At 38.1% G+C, this 14634-nt stretch overlaps 1 protein-coding gene and 1 long non-coding RNA gene across 2 annotated transcripts; both read left to right on the forward strand.

Moving 5' to 3' along the window:
- Positions 1 to 3320: 3320 nt before the first annotated feature.
- SRSF1 (serine and arginine rich splicing factor 1) lies at positions 3321 to 7435 on the forward strand. Its single transcript, XM_051994209.1, has 5 exons — positions 3321 to 3675; positions 4228 to 4415; positions 4909 to 5081; positions 5301 to 5984; positions 6916 to 7435. Exons 1-4 carry the CDS (start codon positions 3482 to 3484, stop codon positions 5493 to 5495), a joined length of 750 nt encoding a protein of 249 aa, XP_051850169.1. The 5' UTR covers positions 3321 to 3481; the 3' UTR covers positions 5496 to 5984; positions 6916 to 7435.
- A 1748-nt stretch (positions 7436 to 9183) lies between these two features.
- Positions 9184 to 13697, forward strand: LOC127559999 (uncharacterized). The gene is made up of 2 exons (XR_007953245.1): positions 9184 to 9866; positions 10771 to 13697. It is a non-coding gene; the product is annotated as an uncharacterized LOC127559999 (long non-coding RNA).
- Positions 13698 to 14634: the final 937 nt, after the last annotated feature.

The raw sequence follows: 14634 nt of genomic DNA on the forward strand, positions 1-14634 counted from the left end.
CCTATGTGCCTCAGTTTCCTCATCTGTGAAATGAGCTGGAAAAGGAAATGGCCAACAGCTCTGGAATCTTTGCCAACAAAACCCCAAATGAGTTTGAAACACTTAACAACAAAACCATCTAATTCCAGCCAAATTTTCCAGATTCATTACATCGCACAATCTGTACTCCTGTCAGTCTACTTGCTCTTTCTCATTTGTGTTAATCTATTTTCCATCTTTGTGATTTTGTGCAGGTTCTTCTCTGTGCCTAGAAAGCTATTTTTTTGTCATCTCTACCTCTAAGAAGCCCTGTTTCCTTTAAAGCACAGTCCAAATGTCTCCTTCAAAAGGAGGGTTTTTTAAAATCCAGTATCTCACCCTGCTGCTGCTTATTGGGGCTTTTCTGAAATTATTTTGTAATTACCATACATATGCACACACACACACACACACACACACACACACACACACACACTCACACCCTTTGTGTTTACTAATTTGTGCATGCTTTTTCTTCTTAGACGTTAAGGTCCTTGAGTGTGGTTATCTTGTTCTTCTTTTAAAATAAGTAAAATAGTTCTCTCTGGGGGAGAAGGTAGGTTCCTCGGGGAGGTTTTCTTGGAGGCAGTCTTAGTATCAGTTCAGATCAATAATTACCCCAAATGCAGCCAGCTGGTAAAAATACAAACGTTTATTTTCTCCTTCCAAAGTAACCTGGTTAGTTGAGGCCTCTCTCTCTGCTTGGTTCTAAGAGCTCCTCCGAATGTCTCCAAATCCAAAGGTTTGTCCTTCAGCCTCTGCCTCTACTTTCTTCAGCCTCCAGCCAGCTCCACTCTTCATGTAATTCCACTGAAATCTGTCCGAGAGCCTCTGTCTGTTTCTTTTATACGAGAGAGAGGAATTATGGATTTCTTCCCAGAGTGCTCTCTGGCCCTAAGAGCTTCAAGGGAAGTGTGAATTCACAAAGTTACAAAGTTTACTTTGTGAATCTGGCATACTTGTGAACTCTGACGAGTAAAGGTGTGAACACAAGCATTGTATCAATTAGTTCTACTTAGTACCTTGTTTCAGGTTCTGGCCCAAAACATCAACTCTAATGAGTTAGCAGTTTGTAAAGATTCCAACACTTGAGGTCCAGAACTGGTATGTTTTTGGTTGTCTATTTCTCCGTCATTCATTTACAATTCGTTTGGGACCATATTTAGGGGTTTATTTTGGCAGATATAATGCTGCAGTTAGCCAGCCCTTCCCTTCTACAACTCATTTTATAGATAAGGAAAGTGAAGCACACTGGGTTAAGTGACTTGCTCTGAGTCCGGTAGCTGGTAAATATCCGAAGCTAAATTTGAACTCAGGAAGATGAGTATTTTTGACTTCAGGCTCAGCACTCTTCTCAGGAACCTAGCTGATCTCCTTATATCTCCAACATCTAGCCAAATACCTGGCATGTTAGTTACTGCTTAAAAATTGCTTGCAAGATTGTTGAGTTGCCAAAATGCTGTAGGTTGTCTTCTCACTGGTAATTACCTATAGGGATTATATTATATAAAGAAAAATGTCCCAACAGAGTAGTAATTTTTCCCATTTAGAAATAACTTTTAAGAGGAAAGAATAGTAATGCAAGAGTAGTGTCTTCTCTCTAAGTTAATTCCAATTAAACTATGTATATTGAGTTTGTACATAGTCATTTACAAATTGTTGCCTGCCCATTAGATTGTAAACTACCCAAGGGAAAGGTCTAATTTTGTCTTTCTTTGTATCATAGTACTTAATACTTAGTACTTAATCAGTTAACATATTGATACTTTGGCTGTTAATTAACTTCTCTGAGCTTGTTCCAGTTTCTGTAATTGGGGTTTGTACTAGATTGACATCTACGGTTCTGTCCAAGCCTCATATCTTTTGTTCTAAATTTGGGAAGAAAAGTTAGAAAGGTCTAAGATGAATTTCAGTCACCAGGATAGGAAAGATGATGTGTTTCACAAATGTAAAGTCATTGCACCACCCCATTTTACAGATGGAGAAATTGAGGTCAGAGGATGGAGAGATAAAGCAACTTCAATGTTTGAATTCTTTGCACTCTAAAATCTAGTACTCTTTCTGAAAAATTTAAAGTGCTTGCTCTGTACCCAGCAGGGGGACACAAAGATGAAATACTGAATTCTACCTGGTTCCAAATCACAACCCTTTATACTGAAAGGTTTAATAGCTTTTTTTAAAATTTCTTAATTATAAATGTTTTCTAATCATAGGTGCCTTGTCACAAGCATAAGAAAATAAATGGCAATCCATTGTCAAATTAAAGATTGTTATAGCAACATATTTTCATTAGAAAGTTCTGCCACAACTAAAATCAGATAAAAATCATTTTTTATTTCTTCCATTCAATTATGTAAGATCTTTTTTACTGAAGGTCTTTGCTACTTAATCTACCTGAGTTTACTTTTTCTCAATGACATGTTAAAAATAAACTTAACTTTTTAAAAAACATTTTGAGTCACAAATTCTCTTTTCCTCCCCTCCTTTAGGAAGGCAATTTGCTATAGATCATATAGCTGCAGTCACACAAACTTGTTGATTTTTCTTGATTTAGTTCACAGAAAATAGGAAAAATAAGAGTTGATCATTGCTCTGTCTTCAAGAAACGTATGTTCGTCATCCCTTTATAGCTGGGGGAATCAACTCATTTGCGCACGTGAGTGGGGTGAGTGCAGTGCAGAGCTTGGTGGGCTCATTCAAGACCTCTCGTTGCGTACTGACATCTGCGCGAACTACGCAGAGAGATCGCAGCAAAGCCCCCTTGCTTGCTAGGGAACTGCCACGCGGCCTCCATTAAGGGCTCTATACACGCCTACGCGCGTGCAGCTTCGCCGCCTCCGCTTCCAGACTGCCGCGCCGATTTTCCAAGATCCAATCCCCGCCCCCCAGCCGCTATACTCTATTCTTGTCCCCGCCCCTCAGCATTTTCCCGCCAAAGGCCGTTACTGTCGTGCGGAATTATGGGCCGAATTGCCGGCTGCCGGGCCTATTTCAGCCCTCCCCCGAGGCGCCAAACCGCCCACGAGACGTGACTTCCTCTTTCTTAAGAGAAATGGCCTGGCCTGACGGAAACTAGTAGTCTCCAATAAATACAACTCCTTTCAGAGTTTTGATTCTATCATTGGGTTTTGTCACGCAGAAGTTCGACGACTCGATATATAATACCGGCGCGGGACTCTTTTTTAAGTTCTTCTGTCACCGCGGAGGGTGACGCCGAGCGCGCGTGCGCAACGAACCCATAGAGGCGCCCGTTACGTTCTTGCGCGTGCGCAGCGTGACCGCGAATCTACTTCAGCTTCCCCTCCCCCGTATCCGTGCGCGGAGCAGGCAGATAAGGGCGCCATTTTGGAGCAGCCGCGGGAGACGTGGTGTAGCTTGCAGGTTTCCTCCGCTGTGTGTTTGGAGGGTGGGGGAGGGAAATCCGGCTCTCTAGTCCGCGCCTCTCTTCGTCGTCGCTACCGCCATGTCGGGAGGAGGAGTGATCCGAGGCCCGGCCGGGAACAATGATTGCCGCATCTATGTGGGGAATCTACCCCCAGACATCCGCACCAAGGACATAGAGGACGTATTTTACAAGTACGGCGCCATCCGCGACATAGATCTCAAGAACCGCCGCGGAGGGCCCCCTTTCGCCTTTGTGGAGTTCGAAGATCCGCGGTGAGGAGGAGGCCCGGGACAGAGCTGGCTGGGGAGGGATGAGATGGAAGGCGGAGGAGGGCGCAGGCCCGCCCTGCAGCCTGTGAAGAGGGGGAGCCGGGGCCTGCACTGAGGAAACAAACGCATGGCTTCAGACAGGGTGAGGGGAGCAGTCGGAAAGCCCTGGGGAGAGCCGGGAGCCATGACTACTCTTGGCCGGCTTCCCTGTGTCCCCTGCGCTGGGGCCACGTGGACGCCGACGGGGTACCCGGGCTTGTAGCCCTAGGGCGGGAAGCCGAGATCACAACGGGGTGGGAAGACTCGTGGGGCAGCTTGAAGGGACGCGCCCGCGTGCAGCATGCCCGGGTGGGGGAGGGGCCACCGCGGCCGGTCCTTTTATGCGGAGCCCGTGGGTTGCTGCTCCCGAACCCCTCCTCCTAAACTCCCCCCTCGCGTATTATATTATATGCGCATGTGCGAAGCTTGGGCCGCCGCTTCTTTGAGAGGTCCCTCCGCTTGGACTCCCCAGATTTGCTCAAGTCTCTTGTATGCGCTCTATTTTCTCCAATTCAGGGACGCGGAAGATGCTGTGTACGGGCGTGACGGTTATGATTACGATGGATATCGGCTCCGTGTGGAGTTTCCCCGAAGTGGCCGGGGTACTGGCCGAGGGGGTGGCGGCGGCGGGGGCGGCGGTGGAGCCCCTCGAGGCCGCTATGGCCCCCCGTCCAGGCGATCAGAATACAGAGTGGTCGTTTCTGGTGAGTTGTAATTTTATTTTGCATCCTAAGAGGAAGAGGAGAATTTATCAGGACGATTTCCCATCTCTGTTTTCGTGCTCGGTTTTATTTAGGTGCTGAATTAGGCAGTGTCTCTATATCAAAGAAATCTCTACCAGTCCTCCTTGATAAATATGTACTGGCTCTGTTGTCCCAGTTAACTCATTACTCTGCGCCTAAGCAAGGCCGAGATGTTAGAAGAACGTCTAAATAGGGAGCACCTTACATCAATGAGAAATCTTAATGCCTGCCTCTAAATTGTTAATTGGAATGTTAGTCTGAACCAGGCTTCCTGATAGGAACATACTTAGTTTTGCAAATAATCTGATATATTTTTTTTTTTTTTACCAAGTATTTAGTTACTTTAAGTGTACATTTGTGTTTGTCACTATAGTTTAAATGGATGCTTTGTAACTGGATGGTTTAAAAGAAAAAACAAATATTTGATATTAACAGTTTTAATTCTTTGATTCAGGGCTGCCTCCAAGTGGAAGTTGGCAGGATTTAAAGGATCACATGCGTGAAGCAGGTGATGTATGTTATGCTGATGTTTACCGAGATGGAACTGGTGTCGTGGAGTTTGTTCGGAAGGAAGATATGACCTACGCAGTTCGAAAACTGGATAACACTAAGTTTAGATCTCATGAGGTAGGTTATACACTTTCTCTTTTTTTGGGCCTGAGTTGGATACAAGGGGCTTAACAATGGGACTTGAAAGGTAAGGACCCAGGCAAAAATGTTCTGTGTTTTTTATGGTTCGAGACAAATAACATTCCTGGTTCTGTCTTGATATTTTATGGCACTGTATTCAGTCAGCATGCCTTGAAGACATAGATCTTTCAATCGAAAGTTCTGTCTATTCAATAGGGAGAAACTGCCTACATCCGTGTTAAAGTTGATGGGCCAAGAAGTCCAAGTTATGGAAGATCTCGATCTCGAAGCCGTAGTCGTAGCAGAAGCCGTAGTCGAAGCAACAGCAGGAGTCGAAGTTATTCCCCAAGAAGAAGCAGAGGATCTCCACGCTACTCCCCCCGTCATAGTAGATCTCGTTCTCGCACATAAAGATCATTGGTGACACTTTTTGTAGAACCCCATGTTGTATACAGTTTTCCTTTACTCAGTACAATCTTTCATTTTTTAATTCAAACTGTTTTATTCAAAATGGGCTGGTGTTGAATTGCATTCTTGTGTAATATCCCTTTGCTCCTAACATCAACATTCCCCTCATGTCTTTGGTAAATTGTATTTTAAGTGATGTCGTAGGCAGGATTGTTTAAATTTAATTACCCATGCTCTTCAGACTGTGATATTGCTGTGTAAATGTCTGTTCCTATGGTGTGTATGAACTGGGATGTTGGGAATGTTTGGTTATCTTGTCTTATCTGGGGGAATTCTTATGTTTTATCTTGCCTTTTCATGTGTCTTTCTGTAGACATATCTGAAGAGATGGATTAAGAATGCTTTGGATTAAGGATTGTGGAGCACATTTCAATCATTTTAGGATTGTCAAAAGGAGGATTGAGGAGGATCAGATCAATAATGGAGGCAATGGTATGACTCCAAGTGCTATTGTCACAGATGAAATTGGCAGTATTGACCTTATACTAGAAGACAGTGGTTAAAACTTGAGTATTTACATCTACCATAAGACATCTGCAAACGTTTTATATTGTAGTTACCTTGAGCTACAATTGCTCTGCTCCTTAAAACCTTGGCAATTGTGGCAAAGATTACATTGCCCATTTATAGCAATTTTGACTCGTTTTGCTCCCCCCCTTTTTTGTTTTTTTTGTTTTTAGTAGGGACTAATGTGGGAAGGACCGACTAATTTGTCACTATGCTTAGTTACAACTGTTAATGTAACCTGCTGTTGGTGTACATGTGGGTACAGGGTATCTTAATTCCAAACAGATAGAGTATAATATCAATACTGCTAAATCTGCATGTCCTCTGTGTGACTGATATAGCGTTGCTATTTCATTTTTAAGCATCGAAATGAAAGCAAATATAGAACTCCGAAATGTTGGTGTAGATAACTAGTTGGGAATAATATCTTAAGTCTCACCTCACCCTTCCCCAGATATGTTTTAAAACAGAGAATTTATTTTAATTTACAGATTAAATTGCAGATGGGAGCATAGCTTTAGTTTAGAACTAGGTGGGTAGTTATAGCAGTAAACTTTTTCAACTACATAACTTTTTGCAACCACAAAACCTGTAATACACTGTACAGTAACAAATGTTGGCATTATCAGTTGACCTGTAAATATACAATGCTTCTTCCAATTAGTCTCTATGATAATTAAGTTTCTAAAATTTATCTGAACTTCACCATTCAAAAGCTTGTTTTGGGGAATTGATAGTTATTGATGTACATCTATTAAATTGATGACAGACATAACTCATCATTCCCCAGAAACCTTTTTTTGATTACAGTATCTAACATTTTGCCTCCTCTTTTTTGGTTTTGCTGGTTATAAAGGTTTGGATTGGAGAGGGCTCACTGGATCCCAATCCTTGGAGCTGGATCATTGGATTCAAATCATAATGTGGATAGGATAGGGAGGATGAATTACAAGGATTCATGGAGCGGGATCAGATTACCAGGAACATAGGAGTGGATTCCTGCCCCAACCAAACCGCATTCGTGTGGATTTTTTTTATTCAACTTAATTGGCTATTCCAAAGGTTTTTTTCCTATTTTTGACGATTGGAGCCCTTAAGATGCACGATGGAATTGTGTTTTGCATTTTTTGGTAAAAGGAGCAAAGCGAGGACCTGGAGAGGTACGCTGGAGCAATCTCCTTGGAAGGATTCAGCACGAGTAGATGGTAAACATATAAAGGGGAAAAGGGGGGGTTTGTTTAAAGTAAAATAGTAAATCAGTAAGTCACTTCTCTAAATTTAAAAAAAAAAAACAAATTCGGAGTTGAAGAATAAGTAGGTTTCCAATTGGCTATTGCCATTTTTCTTTGAAAAATAAAACATTTTTTAAAAAACTATGCATGGTTGTCCTTTTTCATCTTGATGTTGAGACAGCAATTTTTTCAGTAAACTGGTGATAAGTCTGATTTCTTAATTTAAATTGACCAGATATTAATGGGTTTCAATATTTTTTTCTTCACAATTCAGCAGTTTCAGACCCTTTTAAAAAAAAAATTAGTATTTGCTCTGCCTACTTTGGTAACACTGAAATGGCTATATAGAAGCCTACCAAATGGTGGAAAATTACAGGATGTGACTAATGAGAAGCCCTAGTGAGATAATCTCATATTAGTTTAGAAGTGATAATTAAGTAAATTAAGGTAATGTGGTATAAAATGGTGATTGTAATTGAATCAAACATTTGTTTACCTGGGACTTGCAGTTTACTAGGAGACTGCTTTATATAAAATACTGGTTTCATTATATTATCCTGGTCTTTTAAAACAACACTAAGTATTGGTTTCATTTGGAAAATCAGTTGAAAATGCAGAATTTTGTTGAAAGTTATACTTTTCATAAAATATGACCAGCCTTGGCAGATAATTTGGACATAGGCTGCCAGTTTTTTGGGTTTTTTGTTTTTTTTTTTTTGGTTTTTTTTTGGTGGTTAGAACTGTTACTGAAATCTACCTGATTGTAAGGACAAATTCAGCATCTGTTAATAGTTGTCAGTAATGGAATTAGAAAGACCTGGGTTTAAAATAATAAAGGATGATATTTATTGAATCAACTAATGGCAATTGGTATTAAATACATGTCCCAGGCAAATTCTCAAAGACTTAAGTTAATATGAAATTTCATGTCTCCTTCCCCCAAAACAAAACTAAATGGTAAATGGGTTGACTAATTTTCTCTTGAGATTCAGTCAATTTTAAGGGTTCATAAATCCCAGTGGTACCCATCACACCTTTAAAACTTCAGAATCACAGGTTAGTTTATTATCACAATAATAACTGTCATCTTTCCTTAACATGTTCATCATTTAAAAATGATCTCTGTAAATGGCTAGAAATAGCCTTTTAAAGTTATCCAACATAACCTGCCTGAAATCACACAAATAGTAAGTAGAAGAGCCAAGATTCCATCCTAAGATCTGGGTCTAAATGGTTGACTTTTCTGTTGTGCTATCATGTTGCCTTCTAAGTTTGAAATAGCACTTTTGAAAGGAAACAAGTACAGTGTACAAGGAGTTGGTGAGCACCTATTAACTTCTTGCCAAGCTGAACCGAAGTAGAAAGCATTGTCAAGTTACTATTTGGAGAGAATGTTGGTGGAAATTTATGTAAACAACCAGGGGAACAAAGTGCTCATTTCTTTTTGCTAACAAAATAGACCCAAGAATTCTATTCTCAAATAGTGATATATCTCCCATTCTAAATCTCTTTGAATACCATAACAGGTTGAGGTCAGTTCAAAGCAGGGACTTCAAGTTAAAGGTAAGAAGCTTAGTAGTTATGTGTTTAGAGCAGTCAGAAAATCAAAGCTTAATCTGAGGAAAATCTAATGGAATGGGGTAAAGAGTACAAGGGGAATAAAATGAAAACACTTCTATCAAACTAGATTAATAAAAGATTATTTTTGGCCTCTTAAATAAACTACCTGGGTTATTGAGGGGGAGGGGGGGAGAGGCGGGGGGAAGGAGGTTATAATTAGTCCCAACATTTCTAACCTAGGAGAAATTTCTTTTAAGAAGCATTTTATTTTTCACATCTGACTGAGAGCAGCCCACCCTGCTACAGCCCATCTGGAAATCTAAAAGGTAAGTTTTGACTATAGTCCACATTTTATTTTGTACTTATATGTATGTGTTGCTAATTTCAAATGAATTAATTTCTTGATGAGTTTTTAAACCATACTTGAGCCATACTAAGAGACTAGCTATATTAAAGATTGTAGATTTGGTTGGTATACTGAAGTCATAGCCTTTCAGTGTTCCATCATTTTCTTTTCATTACCATTTGTAATGTCCATTTTTGATACTTAACATATTTTATGTAAACATTGAATGCTTATGACTTTTGACGCATTTTCCTGCCAGAGTTCATACTGTAATTAGCACCAGTTTTAAAGTTCTGGGAACATAACTCATTTTTATTATATTAATTTAAATAGCCTTTGTTATGCCATCTTTATTGTTAATTAGTCAAAATACCAATCTGTACTCTGGTTTGCCTGGCATTCTTGTATTACATCAACCAAACTTTAAGCTTAGAGAGCAGAATTCTAATCTTAAATGTGAATACAACCCCTCATTGAAAAAATTCAAGCAATATCAAATTTTAGTATTTCTGAGGTGGGATTAGACTAGTGCTGTTTGTGGAAAAAAACCTTTCTTTATAGTACTTTCTAATCTATTTAAGCATAAAATTTGTTTTATGGTTAGGCCCAAGAAATTTCAACATACTGAAGCCAGCATATTTGTTCCAGTTAATATAAGCAACTTTGAAGGTACTTCTTGCCAGCTATGAAAGCTGTCTTGACAGAATACATAGTCTTTGAAGAGGAAGTATTTTTGTATCCAATCCATAGTGACAAAATATAAGTAGATATTTGCCCATAGTGAGGTGCTAGGTATTATGGAACACACTGTTTGCCTCTTATGTAGCTTGAAAGAGGTGTGACATCTTTACTACATTGTACCCCCTACTTAGTTGGTTCTAGGGAAAATAATAAAGCATGAGATTCCAGTAACTGATTAGGTAGAGTGAAGAACCCATGATTTTATGTACTTATAATATGCTTCTTTGAGTACATTACAAAGAGAACTCTGTTATAATCTAGAATATAAAAATTAGTTTTGAGAGTAAAAATTTCCAAATAAGGTCTTATTTGTACTTCCACACTTAGGTCTCTGTATTCAATGCATTTCCATTATATCTGTCATGCAAAGCATGAAATCACAGTGTGTGTGCATCTTAGTCACCTTTGTTACTGTTAAAATGTTTTGTTTTCTATTTCAAACTAACACCATAACCAATTTGTCAGAATTTGAGTCATCTGAACCATGGATATAGTAGGACTTTTCATATCTGGTTATGTGTTACCCAGTAATTTTCACTTGTATCAAGGAGTAGTTTGAAATTCACTTTACCTTGAAATGTTAGATTTAAAAAAGTTTGGCATTACTTCAGGACGATTTCGGTGGAAATTTCCACTCCAAGCCACAAGAGGGAGCCAGTACTTCCTATAAAACCTCCCTACTAAGAAGTAAAGTTGATTTCCCTTCATGTTGCTTAATGAATAGAAACAAAGGGAATGGTTTTTGCTACAATTTTCCCTTTTAAATCCCATATTTTATTTGCATTTGAACTCTCAATACTAGTTCTGAGTCAACTCTTCTACTTCAATTTAGGTTTGAATGGGTAGCTTTCATCGAAACTTCATGAGATATGGCATTTGAGGGCCTAAATACAATTGGACTTGGTGCAATGAGTGACTGCATTTGGAGGGATGGGTACAAGACTTAACAGTGCCATGAAGAAGGAATTTAGGAGCCATTAGCCTTGTTCTGACAATTAAACTTTTTTTTGAAGACCTTTTGTAAATACTTGTTTCTGTAATTTGAAGTTGGGGACAGGAGCCTCTTATGGACCATTGGGATACTTGGTTAGTCAGTGACTAGCCTTCAGGTAAGTACTTAGCTTCTTCACCAGATACAGTCACAGAGGCTGAGGCTTGCAGGCCTAATACACTGGTTTTTTGTGATCTATTTATTTTTTGAAGGTCATTCAGTTGATCTAATCCATTGAACATTCTCTTAAGAATTTCTTCTCAGAACAAAGCCCTAAACCACACACTTAAGTAAATCATTGAATTACATATAATTTTAGGTAAGGCCTAAATAAATATAAAATGTTTTGTTAAAGGAATATATTATTGAAGGAAATGGAAAAAGGGGACATCTAAAAGCAAAAGGTCAACTCTTAAAGGTATTTAAGAAACTTCAGCAATTAGAATTGTAATAAAATTTTGAGTGTAAAGTTGATGGGAATAAATCACTTTAAAAAATGGTTGGATTTGGGATAGTTAAAGAACTACTTGAGTTGTGTACCAGTTGACTTTGGAGTTAGGAACATAAACATTTGATTACAAAACAAATCCAAATGTTCAACCCGAGTCATAAATTTCAATTATTCAACGAACAGAAATAACCACATTTTGTCAGATAAACACTGGGTACTACATACTTTAAAGAGGACATGTGTTTTTTTACATAAGTATATATATATAAAACATTTTAATGGAAAGATAGGGTAAGCTTATGGTGAGAGTAGCTGGTTTCTATTTACATAAAAGTTTAAGCTTTTTCCCCTGTTGTAACCAGGGCTCTCAAACAGGTAGACTTGTGGATGTCAGTATTAGCAGGAAGAATCCATCTAGGCTAATGCTATATGTAATAGTTGAGGATAAAGGTCCCTAAAGCTAGGGACTTGTATATACAAGGCTTGCTAATTGCCTAGTGTGTGATCCTGGGATCAGCTGATTTACTAATAAGCATCCATATTTTAGAGCATTTTTCCTGACAGTTCAAAAGCTGAAATGTGAGCTACTGCTCACGTAGATTTTGGCTATACTATGCTAAACTTGTGACTTACTTTCCTTAATGGGGGGGGGGGGGGGGGTCTAAGGTCATAACTGTAGATAGGAGGGTTCTAATTTATATCCCTATCTCCAGTACCTTGCACTTTAGTAGTAGAGATTTAACAAATACTTTTTAAAAGTAGAGATAAAGACAAGTATTTTGAGAAAAAATGGGGAAGAAGGGTTATGAATGAAAAGCCATGGGAGTAGCAGTACTTGAAAACTTGAAGAAAAGGCAAGATTTTAAAAATGAGATGGGGTAGGTGAATAATGAGATGACAGTTGAAATGTGAACCTGCTCTCAAGTAGTGGAAGGACATTAGAAAAAAACCTAAGTTTCATTGAAACCTTGGGAGAAGATAAATTAATCATATGGTTTAGTATCCACTAAGTGATAAGAAATCTAAAAGAGGCTGGTCATTGTTGATCTTGGAAAAATAAAATGGAAACCAGATTACATCATTTACAAGTGGATGGGATGTTAATGAAATATATTTTTATTAGCTTTGTTCTAATATGGCCAGTTTGTCCTTTAGTTCTTTGTCCCAGAGAGCATCCTTACAGGATTTTTCAGAAAGAACAAAATAGGGGGCGGGGGGAACATACTATGGAACTCTTAACTGTAAGAGTAGAAAGAAATATATGTATAATTTTCACAATGTTCAGCTTTCATATGAGTGCATATCTTCCCTTCCAATTGTATATGTGTTTTCTGGCTCTACCTACTTTTCACTTGTTCATATGCATCTCTTTAGTCAACATGTTGTAGCATGATATTTTCACGTACCATGGTTTTTGTTTTTGTTTTTTTTTTAGTATTTTGGCATTTCCCAATTAGTACCTAATTCCTAATTCTTCTGTAGAAAATGGTGCTATAAATACTTTGGGGTATATGCCTAGCAAAAGAATTTTGAGTCAATATTGACATTGTTTCCTTAATTCCAGATTGCTTGCTGGAGTAGTTGCATGAATTACATTTTTAGCCCAGTCCTATAATTTTTAAGAGATTTATCTGAAGTTAACTCTGTTGGGTTCCATACCTTTCCATATCCTTTAGGACCTTGCCTCCACAAGTATCTCTGTAAAATCTCAAAAAGAACTTGTTTTCAGCATTTAACTGCAACTTGAAAAAACTGGTTTTTTAATTTCTCCTTGTTTTTAAATACTACAAAAAGTTCTCTAACTGGTTTCTCTGTCTACTGAATCCTAAAGCAGTATGTCCTTACTGACCAATTCTTCCAACCTCTCTAGCTTAGGTCTACCAAAATGCTATTTTCACTCTTTTTCTATTTAAACTTTATAGCTTCTGCTACCAATGGATCCTCTACCCATATTTCTATTACAGTTTGGCTTTGTAAAATGCACTGTGTGTTTTAAGACCAGACTTATCTGTTTTGTTTATCCCCTAACTATTCACCTTTCCTGTTTCTTTAGCCTTTTTTGAAATTGTTACATCTATGGTCAGTGCTAGTATAACTTGTTTCAATTTTTTTGTAAACATTACTCACTAAAAATCTTAAGCTTCTTAAAGCTAAGGGTTTACATTTTAACCCTTTTGTAATCTACAAAACATCAAGCACATTGCCTAGGAGTATACTAGTTGCTTAATTCTCTGTTAAAAATGTTTGAACAGTTTAAATTTTGTCTTCAGTTCTGAATCTGGGCCACCATTAAATCACAAACTTCTCATTCAAACAAGTTTCTGCTTCCTTCTTTACAGTTTTTCTTTTTGTCTCCCAGATGTTTTCTCCACCTTTATTTAAAACCTATGCCATGTAAAAATTGGGGGAAAAAAAGTTGAAGAAAGTTTTTAAAAAGTTATATGAAGTTAAACATCTTGTCTCTACAAAGAGAAGAGAATCTTTTGGGGAGAAAAAGGGAGTTTGGTATTTAAAACTGTCTGGTCTTCAATTTTCTCTTATTCCATTTTTCTTCCTGGTTCTTATCAAAACCCCAAACTTCATTATTGCAGTTATTATATTCATATGCCATAGTTTTAGCCATTCCCCCAACTGATGAACAAAAAGTTTTTTGCTATGATTACTTTGATAATATATGGGACCTCTTTAAAAAGCTTCCTAGAAAAGCTTTTTTATATCCTTGGTTCACTAATCCCTTTCTTCCTGATGACTAAAAATTAATTTAACTACTCATCCCTTTTTAATAGATTTTTATCCTACATCAATTTTTGCAGGAACTACCTACTTAGAATATTCTAGCTGCTTCTGTAGGTGTATTTTCAGGAAGTCCTTTTTAATCTTTAGCCTAAGACAATGAGATTCCTTTTCAAAGTACAGAAGATAGTAAGTATATTGTTTAGGGATCTAGGAAAAAAGATCTTGGCAGAAATATTGAGATATCCCTGTATTGGCCTTTTATCTTGATAGCAAACCATCCAAAAGCCAAGAGATCCAATTCTGTCCTATTCCTGTTTCAATAAGTAGGATGTTTTGCTTGTCTTGAAGCTTCTGAGAAGCCTTTCTTGATAACTTCATAATATTATTCTTAGTTTGCTTTATGTAGAGACCATATGTTTATTTAGAATAGAAAACTAGACTTGGTGAAACTGCTGGGGTAAGATCTAGTTCTGACAGTATGAACCTGGATAAGTAATATTTCTCTGAAACAGTTGTCC

This window comes from Antechinus flavipes, chromosome 4 (assembly GCF_016432865.1).
Source record: "Antechinus flavipes isolate AdamAnt ecotype Samford, QLD, Australia chromosome 4, AdamAnt_v2, whole genome shotgun sequence".
Lineage (NCBI taxonomy): Eukaryota > Metazoa > Chordata > Mammalia > Dasyuromorphia > Dasyuridae > Antechinus > Antechinus flavipes.